General features: G+C 39.1%; 1 protein-coding gene across 1 annotated transcript; it reads right to left on the reverse strand.

Annotated features, from left to right (window-relative positions):
* Positions 1 to 13,893: 13,893 nt before the first annotated feature.
* On the reverse strand, positions 13,894 to 14,709 carry LOC142336961 (large ribosomal subunit protein uL30-like). Its single transcript, XM_075385958.1, has one exon. The coding sequence runs from the start codon at positions 14,673 to 14,675 to the stop codon at positions 13,938 to 13,940; it is 738 nt and encodes a 245-aa protein (XP_075242073.1). The 5' UTR covers positions 14,676 to 14,709; the 3' UTR covers positions 13,894 to 13,937.
* Between the last annotated feature and the right edge of the window lie 878 nt (positions 14,710 to 15,587).

Below are 15,587 nucleotides of genomic sequence, written 5' to 3' on the forward strand. Positions count from 1 at the left end.
AACACGTTTAAGGTTCCTACCAATCACCGTGCAGGGCTTGCACTCAGTAGCCTTAACTATCAGTTCGTGATGCATGTATGGCCACCAGCCATGCGTGACCATACATATCAAACCCCATGTGCCCGGGTGGCTGGAGTGGATGTCATCTGTCATTGCCTCTCGCAAGACGTTTGGTATGGCGATCTTTTCATCAATGCATACACACCCGGAACGTACACGGAGGTCCCTTCAATAGGAATGTATGTAGGGATTGAGGGCTTTGAGTCTACTTTCATTGTTAGTTAAAAAGCAATCCCGGACCTCTTTCAATACTGCGTCCTTGCTAGTCAGTGATGCAATCAATGACTTATTGAAAATTTTTGATACGATTTAGTCGAATGTTGGCAGAATGAATGCGGAATGGGCGTGAGAGGGGTACTTGCGTTTGACTGACGAGTGAGACGGAGAGGTTGGAGTTGTTTGTGGGGAACTAGCTGCGCGGGTGTTGTTTGAGGATTCATGGTGTTTATATAATTGATTTCTGATGACAATTTAGATGAAATTGGATTTTTGGGCTTGAAAATACGCGACTGAATTGTAGAAGGACTAGAGGCAAAAAGCACCGATTTTATTTTTGAGTAATGACTTTTAATGACATTTGAGGAATGTCTCCTAATTGGCAGGATTTTAGATTGAATAATTTGAGGTTCGCGCTGCGCGAGAGCTAATTCATTCCGAATTTGGAATAACTCTTTACTCTTACTGGTATTTTGCTGAGCGAGAGAAGTGCTAAACGGACTTTGCCGCGCGGGGCTACATAATTTGAATTGTTTAAATTACAATTGGTATTTGAGGCAAGCTTTCGCGGAGCGGGGAAATTGTAGTAAACATGTTTGTATACTCGTGTTGCGGGTGTGCTAATTAAGTTTACTGCCTTATTGTTGGCTTCTATTTTAAGTGTGATTTGTAATGCGGGATCATGTGCCTCAATTTTAGGTGTGATTTGCAATGCGGGATTATGTGCCTCAATTTTAGGTGTGATTTGCAATGCGGGTTTGAGTTGTATTAATAATTGGTGTAAATGAGTTGCAGGTTTTGTTTGATTTAATTCCAATGAATTAATGGATGTAGAGATTAATTTTAATTTTGCCACTATGAATTCCTCATCATATATCGAGATTTTTTGTAGCTTTTTTGAGACGGGTGTCTAGAAATATAATCAACTAGGCCCATTTTCGCCCCAGGGAGATGTTCAATATTGAATTGAAATGGGAGCAAACGATCGATCCAGCGGGTTAATCTACTGTTGTAAGATTTATTCGATCTATTTTCTTTCATGTTAGATAGCAGGGCACGATGATCCGTAATTACTGTAAAATTTTTTCCGTACAAATAATTTTTTAAATATTCAATTGACCAAACTACACCTAGGAGTTCAAGTTCATTAACGCTGTAGCGTTCTTCGCAAGAATTTAGGAATCTAGACGTAAATGCGATTGGTTTCCACCCAGCAACTGTCAATTGTTCAAGAGCTGCTCCGAGACCAGAACGTGACGCATCGCATTTCACGCGTGTTTCGAGTTGCGGGTTATAGTGACTATTTGCGGTTGCGTTCGCTATGCGACTTTTTAATTCATTGAAACAGTTCTCGTGTTCCGCTGTCCAGAGAAAGTTTGACAACTTTTTCAGTAAGGGACGGAGAGGATGGCTAATTTGAGCGAGATTAGGAATGAATTTATCAATGTAATGAACTGACCCCAAAAAAGAGCGGAGTTTCTTTAGAATTTTTGGGGCGGGGAGTGATAATATTGCAGCCGTTTTGCTTTCAAGTGGTGAGATACCCAATTGCGAGATATGGTATCCTAACCAATCAACTTCTAGCTTTCCAAAATGACATTTAGGAAGATTTACCCTAAGATTTTCATCATCTAAACGTTGAAGACAATTCAGACCATAACTTTTGTGTTCTTCCAGAGATCCTTTACTAACTATCAAAATATCATCTAAAAAACAGTATGTAACTTTTAGACCAATTAGGGTATAGTCCATAGCTTTTTGGAATTCTGGTGGCATATCTGTGAGCCCGTAAAATCCTGTTTGGAATCTGTATGTGCCGGTCATGTCACCACTAATTATGTTAAAATTACAGTGATTAGCTGTGTTAACGTCTAAATTTAATTGGCTGTATCCGTATTTTAAATCAATCGTAGAGAAATACGATGTATTATGCGACGCGGGAGCTCTTATTTGTTGAGATATAGATTCGATTAGCGTATCGATATTTGGCATCTGATATTTGTTTTTGTGAATGGCTTTATTTAATACTTTTGAATCCAGTGCTAGCTTGATCGTTTGATCTTTCTTTACAGTGACCACGATTGGTGATATGAAATATTTATCAGGACAGCTTGAAAGTTTTATAATATGTTTTTCGTCTAGCAATTTGTTAAGTTCAATAATGACTTTTTCCTGCAAATTAATTGGAATACGTATACCTTTTTGATGTCTAGGTTGGAAATCTTTGTGAAACTTAGATTCTGCAACATGATTTTTGGATCCTCCAATACGCGAAAACAATTCAGGAAAAGTTTTTGCGATTTGTTCTTTGAATTCTGGAAATAAAATGTTGTTGACTCGATTACCTTTTTGAGATGTAGATTGAGTCACTGCTAATCCAAGTTTGTCAAACAAGTCACAGCCAATTAGGGACTTTAGTCCGTTAGCTACAACAGTGAATATCGCTACATCACAAGTCCAACCCTTGCTCGTGATTGGTGCTTGTATCTTTCCTTCGACCTGAATTGGTTCATTTGAGAATGTCCGGAGTTGTGGAGTCACTGTTTCGTTGATCCAGAATGCCGGAGGACTGCTCTGTACCACTTGCGATGCGAGTGATTGGTTGAGAATGCTGCTTGTGCTTCCGGAGTCCACGAGCAGTGTAGTGTTAATATTGCCAATCTTGACGGGCATATTGAGTGGTTCTGCTTTCTCTACCGCATTTTCGATCACTGCGACCGTATTGTCGTCTCCACTACTATAGTCCGATTCGTAGAGCTTGGCTGGTTGTACGAAATTAACTGAATCTTCAGGATGCGGTTCTTCTTCCACGACGCTCACCATGTTTTTCTTTGAATTTTGTGGCTTTGTATTCACGTTCTGTTGTTTTCTACAAACTTTCGCAAAATGATTTAGAAGTACACAATTGTTGCAAGTTTTGCCTTTTGCGATGCAATTTTCACGGTGACTTGGGAGCCAAATTCCTCCGCAAATTGAGCAGAAGAGTGTCGAACGGTTGTTTTGTCTCGAGACATTATTTGGATTTTGCCATTACAGGATTCAAGAATTATTAGCGAATTGGACCGCATTGACATTTGTTGTAACAACAATCTTGTTGTGTTGCTGGATTTGACATTGGTTTCGCATTCCGAGTTCCAAGTTGATTGCTAGCTCTTATGCCTGACACGGTTCAACGGTTTGTTTGAGGAGCTCCTTTTGAATTTCGGGATCCATCAGATTAGTGATAAAGACGTCACGTATCAGTGTTTCTTCCTTATTCTCGAAATCGCAGTTCTCTGCTAATTCCTTTAATTTTCCATAGAAGTGTTCGACAGTTTCCCCTCTAAGCTGCTTTGTGATCAAGAAGACGTGACGATCGAATGTTATGTTGCGAAGGCGGATGAATGCCTCCTCCACAATCTTCCAGAAGTCTATCGTGGCGAGAGTATCGATCAGGATGTGCGGATTCTTGCAGTTGAGAATGCGGCCACCTTCTATTCCGACGCATGGGTAGAGTAGGGAAACAGATTTGCGGTCCGCCAGTGACCATGGTTTGTCGCCACACATGATACCCACTTCAATGAGCCGTTGGCATTTGTTTTGCCAGTTCATTTTTTGTTGCGCGTTGCGAGCGTTCCTCTCTCTCTCTCTCTCTCTCTCTCTGATTGTGCGGAAGCACCAGTTATTGTTTCTTTATATAATGGCTCAAGAGGAATGGCTCCACCATCTCGGGTTTGGGTCCACGTAGCGTATCGAGAATAATATTCTTTTTGCCAACTGTGCCAATTTATATTGCACTATCCCTTTCTCCCAGCGAAGAGGAGGGTCAGGTGTAGGTTTGTCCCAGAAAGGGTCGATTCCGAGAGGTGTTCGTTTAGTTGCTGGCTGCGCCATGTCGTACTCTATTTATTTAGAGTAGCTATTTGCACTGCGAGTACGCTTAAAGTTATTTAGATAATGATTCGCGGAGCGGAATCCTGATTTGAGTTTGTATCGCTTACTTGCGGAGCGGGATGCAAGAAGAGAATCGTTAAACTGAATTCGGAGTGCAAAGTTAAGAGAATGAAAGTAAATGTTGCACAACAAAACGTGAAGGCGTGATCAGACATGTCTGATAACGAAGCGGGAAACCAAGATTGAAATGACAACAGATCACAAGGTATTGATTGAACAAATGATGAACACTTTATGAAAGGCAAAATAAGAGAACTAAATTAGGACATCGTATTTAAAATGAACTGCACTAAATAAATTACTAAGGATGATATCCTTGGGTATCACAATGCGATACCCAAGGATATCATCCTTAGTAATTTATTTAGTGCAGTTCATATTAAATACGATGTCTTAAGTTAGTTCTCTTATTTTGCTGTTCATAAAGTGTTGATCATTTGTTCAATCAATACCTCGTGATCTGTTGTCATTTCCTTCTTGGTTTCCCGCTTCGTTCGCCTTCAAGTTTTGTGCAACATTTACTTTCATTCTCTTAACTTTGCAATCCGAATTCAGTTTAACGATTCTCTTCTTAAATCCCGCTCCGCAAGTAAGCGATACAAACTCAAATCAGAATTCCGCTCCGCCAATCGTTATCTAAATAACTTTCAGCGTACTCGCAGTGCAAATAGCTACTCTAAATAAATAGAGTACGACATGGCGCAGCCAGCAACTAAACGAACACCTCTCGGAATCGACACTTTCTGGGACAAACCTACACCTGACCCTCCTCTTCGCTGGGAGAAAGGGAGAGTGCAATATAAATTGGCACTGTTGGCAAAAGAGAATATTATTTTCGATACGCTACTAGGACCCAAACCCGAGATGGTGGAACTTCTTCTTGAGCCATTATATAAAGAAACAGTAATTGGTGCTTCCGCACAATCAGAGAGAGAGAGAGAGGAACGCTCGCAACGCGCAACAAAAAATGAACTGGCAAAACAAATGCCAACGGCTCATTGAAGTGGGTATCATGTGTGGCGACAAACCGTGGTCACTGGCGGACGGCAAATCTGTTTCCCTACTCTACCCAAGCGTCGGAATAGAAGGTCGCCGCATTCTCAACTGCAAGAATCCGCACATCCTGATCGATACTCTCGCCACGGTAGACTTCTGGAAGATTGTGGAGGAAGCATTCATCCGCCTTCGCAACATAACATTCGATCGTCACGTCTTCTTGATCACAAAGCAGCTTAGAGGGGAAACTGTCGAACACTTCTATGGAAAATTAAAGGAATTAGCAGAGAACTGCGATTTCGAGAATAAGGAAGAAACACTGATACGTGACGTCTTCATCACTAATCTGATGGATCCCGAAATTCAAAAGGAGCTCCTCAAACAAACCGTCGAACCGTGTAAGGCATTAGAGCTAGCAATCAACATGGAACTCGGAATGCGAAACCAATGTCAAATCCAGCAACACAACAAGATTGTTGTTCCAACTAATGTCAATGCGGTCCAATTCGCTAATAATTCTCGAATCCTGTAATGGCAAAATCCAAATAATGTCTCGAGACAAAACAACCGTTCGACACTCTTCTGCTCAATTTGCGGAGGAATTTGGCTCCCAAGTCACCGTAAAAATTGCATCGCAAAAGGCAAAACTTGCAACAATTGTGTACTTCTAAATCATTTTGCGAAAGTTTGTAGAAAACAAAAGAACGTGAATAAAAAGCCACAAAATTCAAAGAAAAACATGGTGAGCGTCGTGGAAGAAGAACCGCATCCTGAAGATTCAGTTAATTTCGTACAACCAGCCAAGCTCTACGAATCGGACTACAGTAGTGGAGACGACAATACGGTCGCAGTGATCGAAAATGCGGTAGAGAAAGCAGAACCACTCAATATGCCCGTCAAGATTGGCAATATTAACACTACACTGCTCGTGGACTCCGGAAGCGCAAGCAGCATTCTCAACCAATCACTCGCATCGCAAGTGGTACAGAGCAGTCCTCCGGCATTCTGGATCAACGAAACAGTGACTCCACAACTCCGGACATTCTCAAATGAACCAATTCAGGTCGAAGGAAAGATACAAGCACCAATCACGAGCAAGGGTTGGACTTGTGATGTAGCGATATTCACTGTTGTAGCTAACGGACTAAAGTCCCTAATTGGCTGTGACTTGTTTGACAAACTTGGATTAGCAGTGACTCAATCTACATCTCAAAAAGGTAATCGAGTCAACAACATTTTATTTCCAGAATTCAAAGAACAAATCGCAAAAACTTTTCCTGAATTGTTTTCGCGTATTGGAAGATCCAAAAATCATGTGGCAAAATCTAAGTTTCACAAAGACTTCCAACCTAGACATCAAAAAGGTAGATGTATTTCAATTAATTTGCAGGAAAAAATCAATATTGAATTTAACAAATTGCTAGACGAAAAACATATTATAAAACTTTCAAGATGTCCTGATAAAAATTTCATATCACCAATAGTGGTCACTGTAAAGAAAGATCAAACGATCAAGCTTGCGTTGGATTCAAAAGTATTAAATAAAGCCATTCACAAAAACAAATATCAGATGCCAAATATCGATACGCTAATCGAATCTATATCTCAACAAATAAGTGCTCCCGCGTCGCAAAATACAACGTATTTCTCTACGATTGATTTAAAATACGCATACAGCCAATTAACTTTAGACGTTAACACAGCTAATCACTGTAATTTTAACATAATTAGTGGTGACATGACCGGCACATATAGATTCCAAACGGGATTTTGCGGGCTCACAGATATGCCACCAGAATTCCAAAAAGCTATGGACTACACCCTAATTGGTCTAAAAAATACATACTGTTTTTTAGATGATATTTTGATAGTTAGTAAAGGATCTCTGGAAGAACACAAAAGTTATGTACTGAATTGTCTTCAACGTTTAATGATGAAAATCTAAGGATAAATCTTCCTAAATGTCATTTTGGAAAGCTAGAAATTGATTGGTCAGGATACCATATCTCGCAATCGGGTATCTCGCCACTCGAAAGCAAAACAGCTGCAATATTATCACTCCCCGCCCCAAAAACTCGGCTCTTTTTTGGGGTCAGTTCATTACTTTGGTAAATTCATTCCTAATCTCGCTCAAATAAGCCATCCTCTCCGTCCCTTATTGAAAAAGTCGTCAAAATTTCTCTGGAAAGCGGAACACGAGAACTGTTTCAATGAAATAAAAAATCGCATAGCGAACGCAACCGCAAATAGTCACTATAACTCGCAACTCGAAACACGCGTGAAATGCGATGCGTCACGTTCTGGTCTCGGAGCAGCTCTTGAACAATTGACAGTTGCTGGGTGGAAACCAATCGCATTTACGTCTAGATTCCTAAATTCTTGCGAAGAATGCTACAGCGTTAATGAACTTGAACTCCTAGGTGTAGTTTGATCAATTGAATATTTTAAAAATTATTTGTAGGGAAAAAATTTTACAGTAATTACGGATCATCGTGCCCTGCTATCTATCATGAAAGAAAATAGATCGAATAAATCTTACAACAGTAGATTAACCCGCTGGATCGATCGTTTGCTCCCATTTCAATTCAATATTGAACATCTCCCTGGGGCGAAAATGGGCCTAGTTGACTATATTTCTAGACACCCGTCTCAAAAAAGCTACAAAAAATCTCGACATATGATGAGGAATTCATAGTGGCAAAATTAAAATTAATCTCTACATCCATTAATTCATTGGAATTAAATCAAACAAAACCTGCAACTCATTTGCACCAATTATTAATACAACTCAAACCCGCATTGCAAATCACACCTAAAATTGAGGCACATAATCCCGCATTGCAAATCACACCTAAAATTGAGGCACATTATCCCGCATTACAAATCACACTTAAAATAGAAGCCAACAATAAGGCAGTAAACTTAATTAGCACACCCGCAACACGAGTATACAAACATGTTTACTACAATTTCCCCGCTCCGCGAAAGCTTGCCTCAAATACCAATTGTAATTTAAACAATTCAAATTATGTAGCCCCGCGCGGCAAAGTCCGTTTGGCACTTCTCTCGCTCAGCAAAATACCAGTAAGAGTAAAGAGTTATTCCAAATTCGGAATGAATTAGCTCTCGCGCAGCGCGAACCTCAAATTATTCAATCTAAAATCCCGCCAATTAGGAGACATTCCTCAAATATCATTAAAAGTCATTACTCAAAAATAAAATCGGTGCTTTTTGCCTCTAGTCATTCTACAATTCAGTCGCGTATTTTCAAGCCCAAAAATCCAATTTCATCTAAATTGTCATCAGAAATCAATTATATAAACACAATCAGTAACACAATGCCCTCTAAGAAACGTATCACTCGCGTTCGTTTTAATGATACATCTCGCACTGCAAATCAACAGTCATCCAGTGAAAACACAACAGGCTCCGCAAGTCAGCGACTTTATTCACCGAGCACTTCTCGCGCCGCAAATCAACGCAATGAATCCTCAAACGACACCCGCGCAGCTAGTTCCCCACCAACAACTCCAACCTCTCCGTCTCACTCGTCAGTCAAACGCAAGTACCCCTCTCACGCCCAGCCCACATGTGCCAACAATTGACTATATCGTATCGAAAATTTTCAATAAGTCATTGATTGCATCACTGACTAGCAAGGACGCAGTAATGAAAGAGGTCCGGGATTGTATTTTAACTAACAATGAAAGTAGACTCAAAGCCCTCAATCCCTACATACATTCTTATTGAAGGGACCTCCGTGTACGTTCCGGGTGTGTATGCATTGATGAAAAGATCGCCAAACCAAACGTCTTGCGAGAGGCAATGACAGATGACATCCATTCCAGCCACCCGGGCACATGGGGTATGATATGTATGGCCACGCATTGCTGGTGGCCATATATGCATCGCGAACTGATAGTTAAGGCTACTGAGTGCAAGCCCTGCACGGTGATTGGTAAGAACCTTAAATGTGTTTTTCCTGCTAAAGAATTTAATCCTCACACAACGTGTGTTGAACCAAATCAAGAAATTCAGATTGATTTTGGCGGCCCAATTTTTGACGAAAAGGGGAATGAAGTTTACTTCTTAGCAGCAATTGACCATTTTTCCAAATATCCCACTGCATGTATTTATGACAAAGCTAATGGACCAAATGTTATAAAATTTTTGTACATTTACATTGAAAATCACGGGACTCCACGGTCTATCCGTTTAGATCAAGCAAAGTGTTTCGTTGGCAATCAAGTAAAGACCTTTTGTAATAGAAATAATAGACATAATTGAAACTCCAGTGAACGATCATCGTGCTATTGGTTTGGTAGAAAGACTTATTCAAGTAATTAAGAATAGACTCGCATGTATTAAAGAAGAAAAATCGTCTACTAACGCGTTTCATGTAAAGCATGCATTAATGATAATAATACATCAATTGCGAATATGTAAACAAAGAACAACAAAGATCTCGCCCTTCGAAGCACATTTTGGAAGAAAACTTAATACCCCGCTGAGCGTGATATCGACAAAACCTCACATATGAAAATATTGTAAACTATTATTTAGATGAAGAAACAGTGATGCCGGAAGAAATCTTACCAGACAAGGGGGTGAACGGCTACCGCAGTGACATTGAAGTTAAAGTTGGCATGTCATGAGCAACACGCGAGGCGAAAAACAGAGAAAGGGCCAGCACAGACGGCGAATCACGTTTTCTGAAAACAAAAGCATTTCGCCCCATTTCTTTGAAAGAAAGAGCAGTAGAACTTAACCTAGCCCGAAAAATCCATGGGAAGGAACGATCAAAGAAGAACTTGGAGGGACTATATGAAATCGTCGCGCCCATCTTGAAGGTTAGCCCGACGACTTCAACAATCAAGGAACCCGGGAAACCCATAGTAACGGTACGCAATAGTTATATTGCGAAGTTTAGCACACAACTGGAGCGTCAAACCCCATTGAAAGCGTACGCGGACCTCCGGGGACCAAGATCGAGTGAGAAGTCTGTAGAAGAACTGATACAAAGTCACGTGAAGGAGTATACACGAAAACAAAAAGGGGATAAACACCGAAAACGTGACCCGGGCAGCGGAGTATCCTCATCCAAATCAAATATTTCAAGTGCTATGCGAGGGCGAATCCCCAAAATCCCTAACTCCCTCGCCATCCGAAATCCACAACCAGATGCCGATTGGTGATAACACAACAGATAACTCAATTATCGGCGACGAGTTCAAACTGCTCCCAAAGCAGATTTGTGATATGTTGTGCAAACATTAGAACAGGATATTGAATCAGGGCATATTTCAAATCTGCCTAATATTTTGGGAATTCGATTACCTTGCAGTCAACCTTAAAATTGATTTCTTGTCCTTTTCACATTGGTTTGTATATTCAAATTCTGAAAAAATGAACTCTTTAAAAATATATCCGACAGATTGCCAGATAATAGCCGCCAACTAGACTGCTGTGACCTGTTTTAAATGCTAAAGCAAGTTAAAAAAGCAAATTTTCAAAAAGAAGAATTTGAGACTAATTTTTTGTTCTTAATGTGAAAAAAGATTTGAAAAGTTTTTTTAAGTCCCATCAATTGATTGAGGCCTGCTACGCAATATGGTTTTGTGTTAGTTACACTCTATTGATCTTCAATCCCAGGTGTAGGTTTAAAATGAATATGAGTTCGAGCATATAGGAGTCATTTTTTTAATTGAAGTACGTCATGTATGATCAGAAGTTTATCTTGCCGTTATTCTAAAAAGTAAAAAAAAAACATATTGAGAAATGACGTCAGCCGTACAAATTTATCTGCAAAGTGATTAAAAAATCCCTGAAAAATCAAAAGTCAAACGGTCATAGGAAGCAGTGACGGAAACGACTCATTGAAAAACAAACTAAGATGAGAGCAATAATTGCCTCGTTATCACTACCCAGATATAAAAAATTGACCTCAGACACCATTTTTTTGATATTTTCATCAACTTTTTTCAGTTAAACACTGTCAGTTAACTCCTGAATAATCTAAATTTCTAGAAATTCGTTACTAAAACAGAGCAGTACTAAAAATACGCACAACCTTATTTGTTTATTAAGCGTCTGTTGTTAAGATTCAAGGTTTCAAAAACAAAAAGGTAACTAGATTCTTCTGCTGAAACAGAAAATAAACAGTCTAAAGTGGGATGAATTGCCGCGACAGACGGTTACAATTTTACAATGGGTGTATCTTAGAAATGATTAAAGTTAAAAGAACTTCGCCCGCGCAGGGGTTCGAACCCCCGTAAGCCGGTTGGCAGTCTGACATCTTAACCTCTTAACCAAAGCTAAAATTGCTTTTATTTCGCTCACAATCGCTTTCATGAATGAACTTTATTTTTGAAGGAGACCAAATTGTATAACTCAGTAAGAAGAGCTAATGTGAGAGGTCACTCAGAAAATCGGAGAATTTTCTAGAACCAAAAAGCGAAAACGGTCCAGCGAAAATTTTGCATTGAAAACAAACCGTTGTTCACATTAATTCCTTCAAATTTCATTCGGGAGCATTTATACAAATAAATCACGCACATTTTTACTTACATTTCACCAATTTCTACGTCAAAAAATGTCAAATCTTTACGGGCAAAAAACAAAAAAAGCAAAGTATGTAAGCAGATTGTAGCTAACAAAAAAAATCAAACAAAAGAGCAAAAAATAAGCTACCAGACCCAAAAACATTACTGCAACGCATTGGATTGACTAATAAGTCCTATTTTGACCCAGTTCAATTTTCTAAAAAACAGTTTGACAGAAAACTCAAACCGGAGTTTAAAGAAGTAAAGCAAAAACTTTTCGAAACTTAGTTTGTGAAGAATTACAGCAAACAGCAAAAAAAACGTTCTGTAGCAGAGTTTTGTGAAAAAGTACTGCATAAGTCAATTTGAAGAAAAATAGAGAACGTTCCTTTTTTATTTCTTCAGAAGCCTGTCCCATTCTAATTGAACGTTTTTTTTTGCAAATAGGACCGACCGACCAGAACTTCAAAATTCCATTAAAGCTTTTGCAAATCTCACTCAGTGTTCTTTTTATCGGCAAATTGAAAATATCTCGTTAAATGAAGGAACACACTCGATATTTTAGGTTATTTGCAAATTTCAAGATACAAATTGAAAACAAAGATTGGTTTCAATTTCTTTTGAAAATGGAGCTGGCGCTAGTGTGATGGCGTGCTTGTGCATCAAATTTGCACGCGATTAAGGTTAAATGGGCATTTTTTGGAAATTCTATTTTATAATACAGAAATTTGGAGTAACGATGACGTTAATAGAAAGCTATTTAAAAACAATGCAACCCGTCTAATTAGCAGTAAACAGCGAAAATTTCAATGACGCGCCTGTAAATAACGTGGTAACTATGCTCTTTGACATATTGAAAGCTAATTAGGTATAAAAAAAAACTTTTTCGTACTATAGTGCAACTAATGTATTAAATTACAGCCAGACTTTCTGTTTAAACAGTTTTCAAACTTAGAGATTTTTCATCGGTTTTTGACTAAACAAATTGTCTATCTCCCAATTGCCCTGAAAATTTTCAAACACAGATCCCTGTCTCATGTCACGAAGAAAATGTTTCAAATCTAATAGCAGTTAAAAAATAGCTCATGACTCGCCATTTATTTCATTGTCATAAAAGCCATCCTGCTAATGATAATATGTTTTCTGCTTGTCATTCAAGAATGAATGCATCCGATTGCGAATATGTATGCTAACTTACATTAATATCCGGCTTTTGAAGCACTGCCTTGCTTATTTAAAGAATATTAATAAAACGCGCGATACTCCCGCTAGGGCTATTATCTAAATGTATTTGCAATTAAGGTGAACTTTCTTGTGAAATCGTTTTCTTCGATTAAACCTATTCCAGCTTCATCTCCCTGCTTATCTTTATATAAATCATTACCTCACGAAACTCATTTTGCATAACACAACATCAGATCAATAGCGTACATCTTGAAAATTTTGGATGAAACTTGTTTTTGATTAACTCAGTGGAAGTTCTCAAGTTTTCATCTCTCGCCTTCGCGTTGGAATATATTATTATATTACCTTAGCATGCCCTTTGCTTATTTGGGATGCAAGTTTTTGAAATTCCACCGCTGACTGCAGATATTTTGCAGGAGTATCAAAATCTTATGAAATAAAACTGAGCTGATAACACAAGGTTCTGATTTTCTAATTTTGATTTTTTTCACAATTCAGTCAACGATGAAAATTTTATCTCACGCAATATTGGTTTCATAAAAACCAAGCTCTTGGTTAACAATTTTACGTTAATGAAAGAACTCGCTCTAATTACAGCTAAATTATTCATAAATTGAGATTCGAAATTATCTCAATCTTTTTGTGAGGTTAAGAAACCAAGATAGGACCAACAGTAGTTCTCCACAACTGCTTTGAAAATCCAACTTCTACAATCATACATTTTTTTAGGAATTTTAACTCATTTCCTTCGAGCCAGTGGATTGAGAATAAATTCAAATATTTGCGACTGAACTTAATTTTGCATTCAGGTGCCCTCAATTAATTTCAAGGAAGATTTTGGGGTTCTTTATTAGCTCAACAACATTGCAAATTTTCCACCCGAAAAGTATTAACTTCTCCATATTATTTGCAATTTTATGCTGTAGAGCCTCATTTTCTCTCATCATACTTTTGGGGAAAATTGGGACAAATCAACCGTTGAATTAATCAATTAAAGGTTATCAATTAATTCATCTTGCTGACAAGTTTGTTGATGAAGATCTCGCGATTACCGAAATCTCCGCCCTCAACAAAGTGGTTGCCCTTCTTGACGAAGCCTCCCTTGGGACAGCTGAGCTTAAATGGCCAGAGGAAACTAGTGACTGCTTTGAAGTTCTTCCCAACTGTGTACACCTCATGCACCAAGTCCTCCATACAGATGATGTTCCGCTTCCCAAGGGCACTTTCAATCATTTCGTTAGAGACCAGCGCCTTCCTCTGGTTGTAGATCTTGGCGTATCCTCGCTTGTAGATGAGCTCTCTCACCGTCTTCAGAGTCGGGTAGCCCCATGCGATATAAGGCTCCACCAATCTGAGCATGTTGAGCGATGCCTTGTTGAGTTTAACGAAGACTCCATTGTTGATCTGTCGCAGCCTCAACAGCTGCAGGATCTTCCTTGTCTTTGGGTGGACACCATTGATACCTCTGATTCGGATGACGAAGGCCAATTTGGCCTCTGGAGGGACGTAGAACTTGCTATTGGCTCTTGCCTCTCTCGCCAGTCGGAATTTGTCAATGTACTGCTTCTTGTACTCTGCAGCATACTTCTCCGCACGCTTAAAATAAGCAGTCTTTCTAGCCTCCAAAGCCTGCTTCCTCTTTTCCTGCGTTTCCTTCACAAGTTTTAATTTCTTCTCAGTTAATCGTCGCTTCTTCAACAGGTATTCAGGTACTCGCGGAAGAGGGGGCAGATTCTTCACCATTTTGACAGATATTAAGGAGCAGGATCACAACAAGTGCTCTGAAAAACAACATCAAATAACAACCTTAAAACAAGTCAAATCAAGCTATCTGCATTTAACTGCTATTTAATGCAAATAGAGATTTTAAAAATGTAACATTAGAAAACTGCTGTGGATAATTTCCATAAAAAGAGAACTCGCTTCCTCATTCTTTTTCGATTGTCAAAAAGATGTAGTGATTGTTCAGGGCCATGAACAAGACGGCTCATGAGAGCCTGTGCTTAGCACAGAATCTTCCAACATACCTCTCCAGATTGTCAAAAAAGTTTTATTCGTTTCATCGAATTATCCTAAAACAACTAAGGCAGTCAAAATCGAAACTGTCTCCAGCAAATATTGGAGTTTAACCTATATAAGTAAACATAACCGACTAACGTCGGGTGAATTGCACTCAAACGCCCCGCAAGCGGTTGACTTCGGCAGTAGCTAGCTGGGGCTTGAGGTGGGGGGGGGGTAAAGGAGGGTGGACGGGGGAGCATTGGGGGTCAAACTTTTAACATTAAGAACAGCCCTGCATACCATGAAACTGTCTCATCAGAACAGTTTCAGTGAATCGCATACTTAGAGACCAGTAGGGTGCAAGGCTCCAAGAGAGCTGCTCACCCACTTAATACCCTCCAGGCTTTACCTATTCATCCCGTATATAAGGACAAAAATTTAAAGGGTCGGACAAAAAACCGGTCAAACAAAAATTGCATAAAAATACCACGCTACTAATACAATTGCTTCAAACTTAGGTGAGAGTAATTAAACATTCTACAAGCTGATAACCAGATAACACCCTCAGATGCTCAAAAAAACTCGAATTTCAATTTACAAAACTTGTCGACAAAATATCTTTGAAGAAAATTGCAAATTTAAGGCAAAAAAAAT

The sequence above is a fragment of the Convolutriloba macropyga genome, chromosome 3 (genome assembly GCF_964194025.1).
Source record: "Convolutriloba macropyga chromosome 3, txConMacr16.3, whole genome shotgun sequence".
Lineage (NCBI taxonomy): Eukaryota > Metazoa > Xenacoelomorpha > Acoela > Convolutidae > Convolutriloba > Convolutriloba macropyga.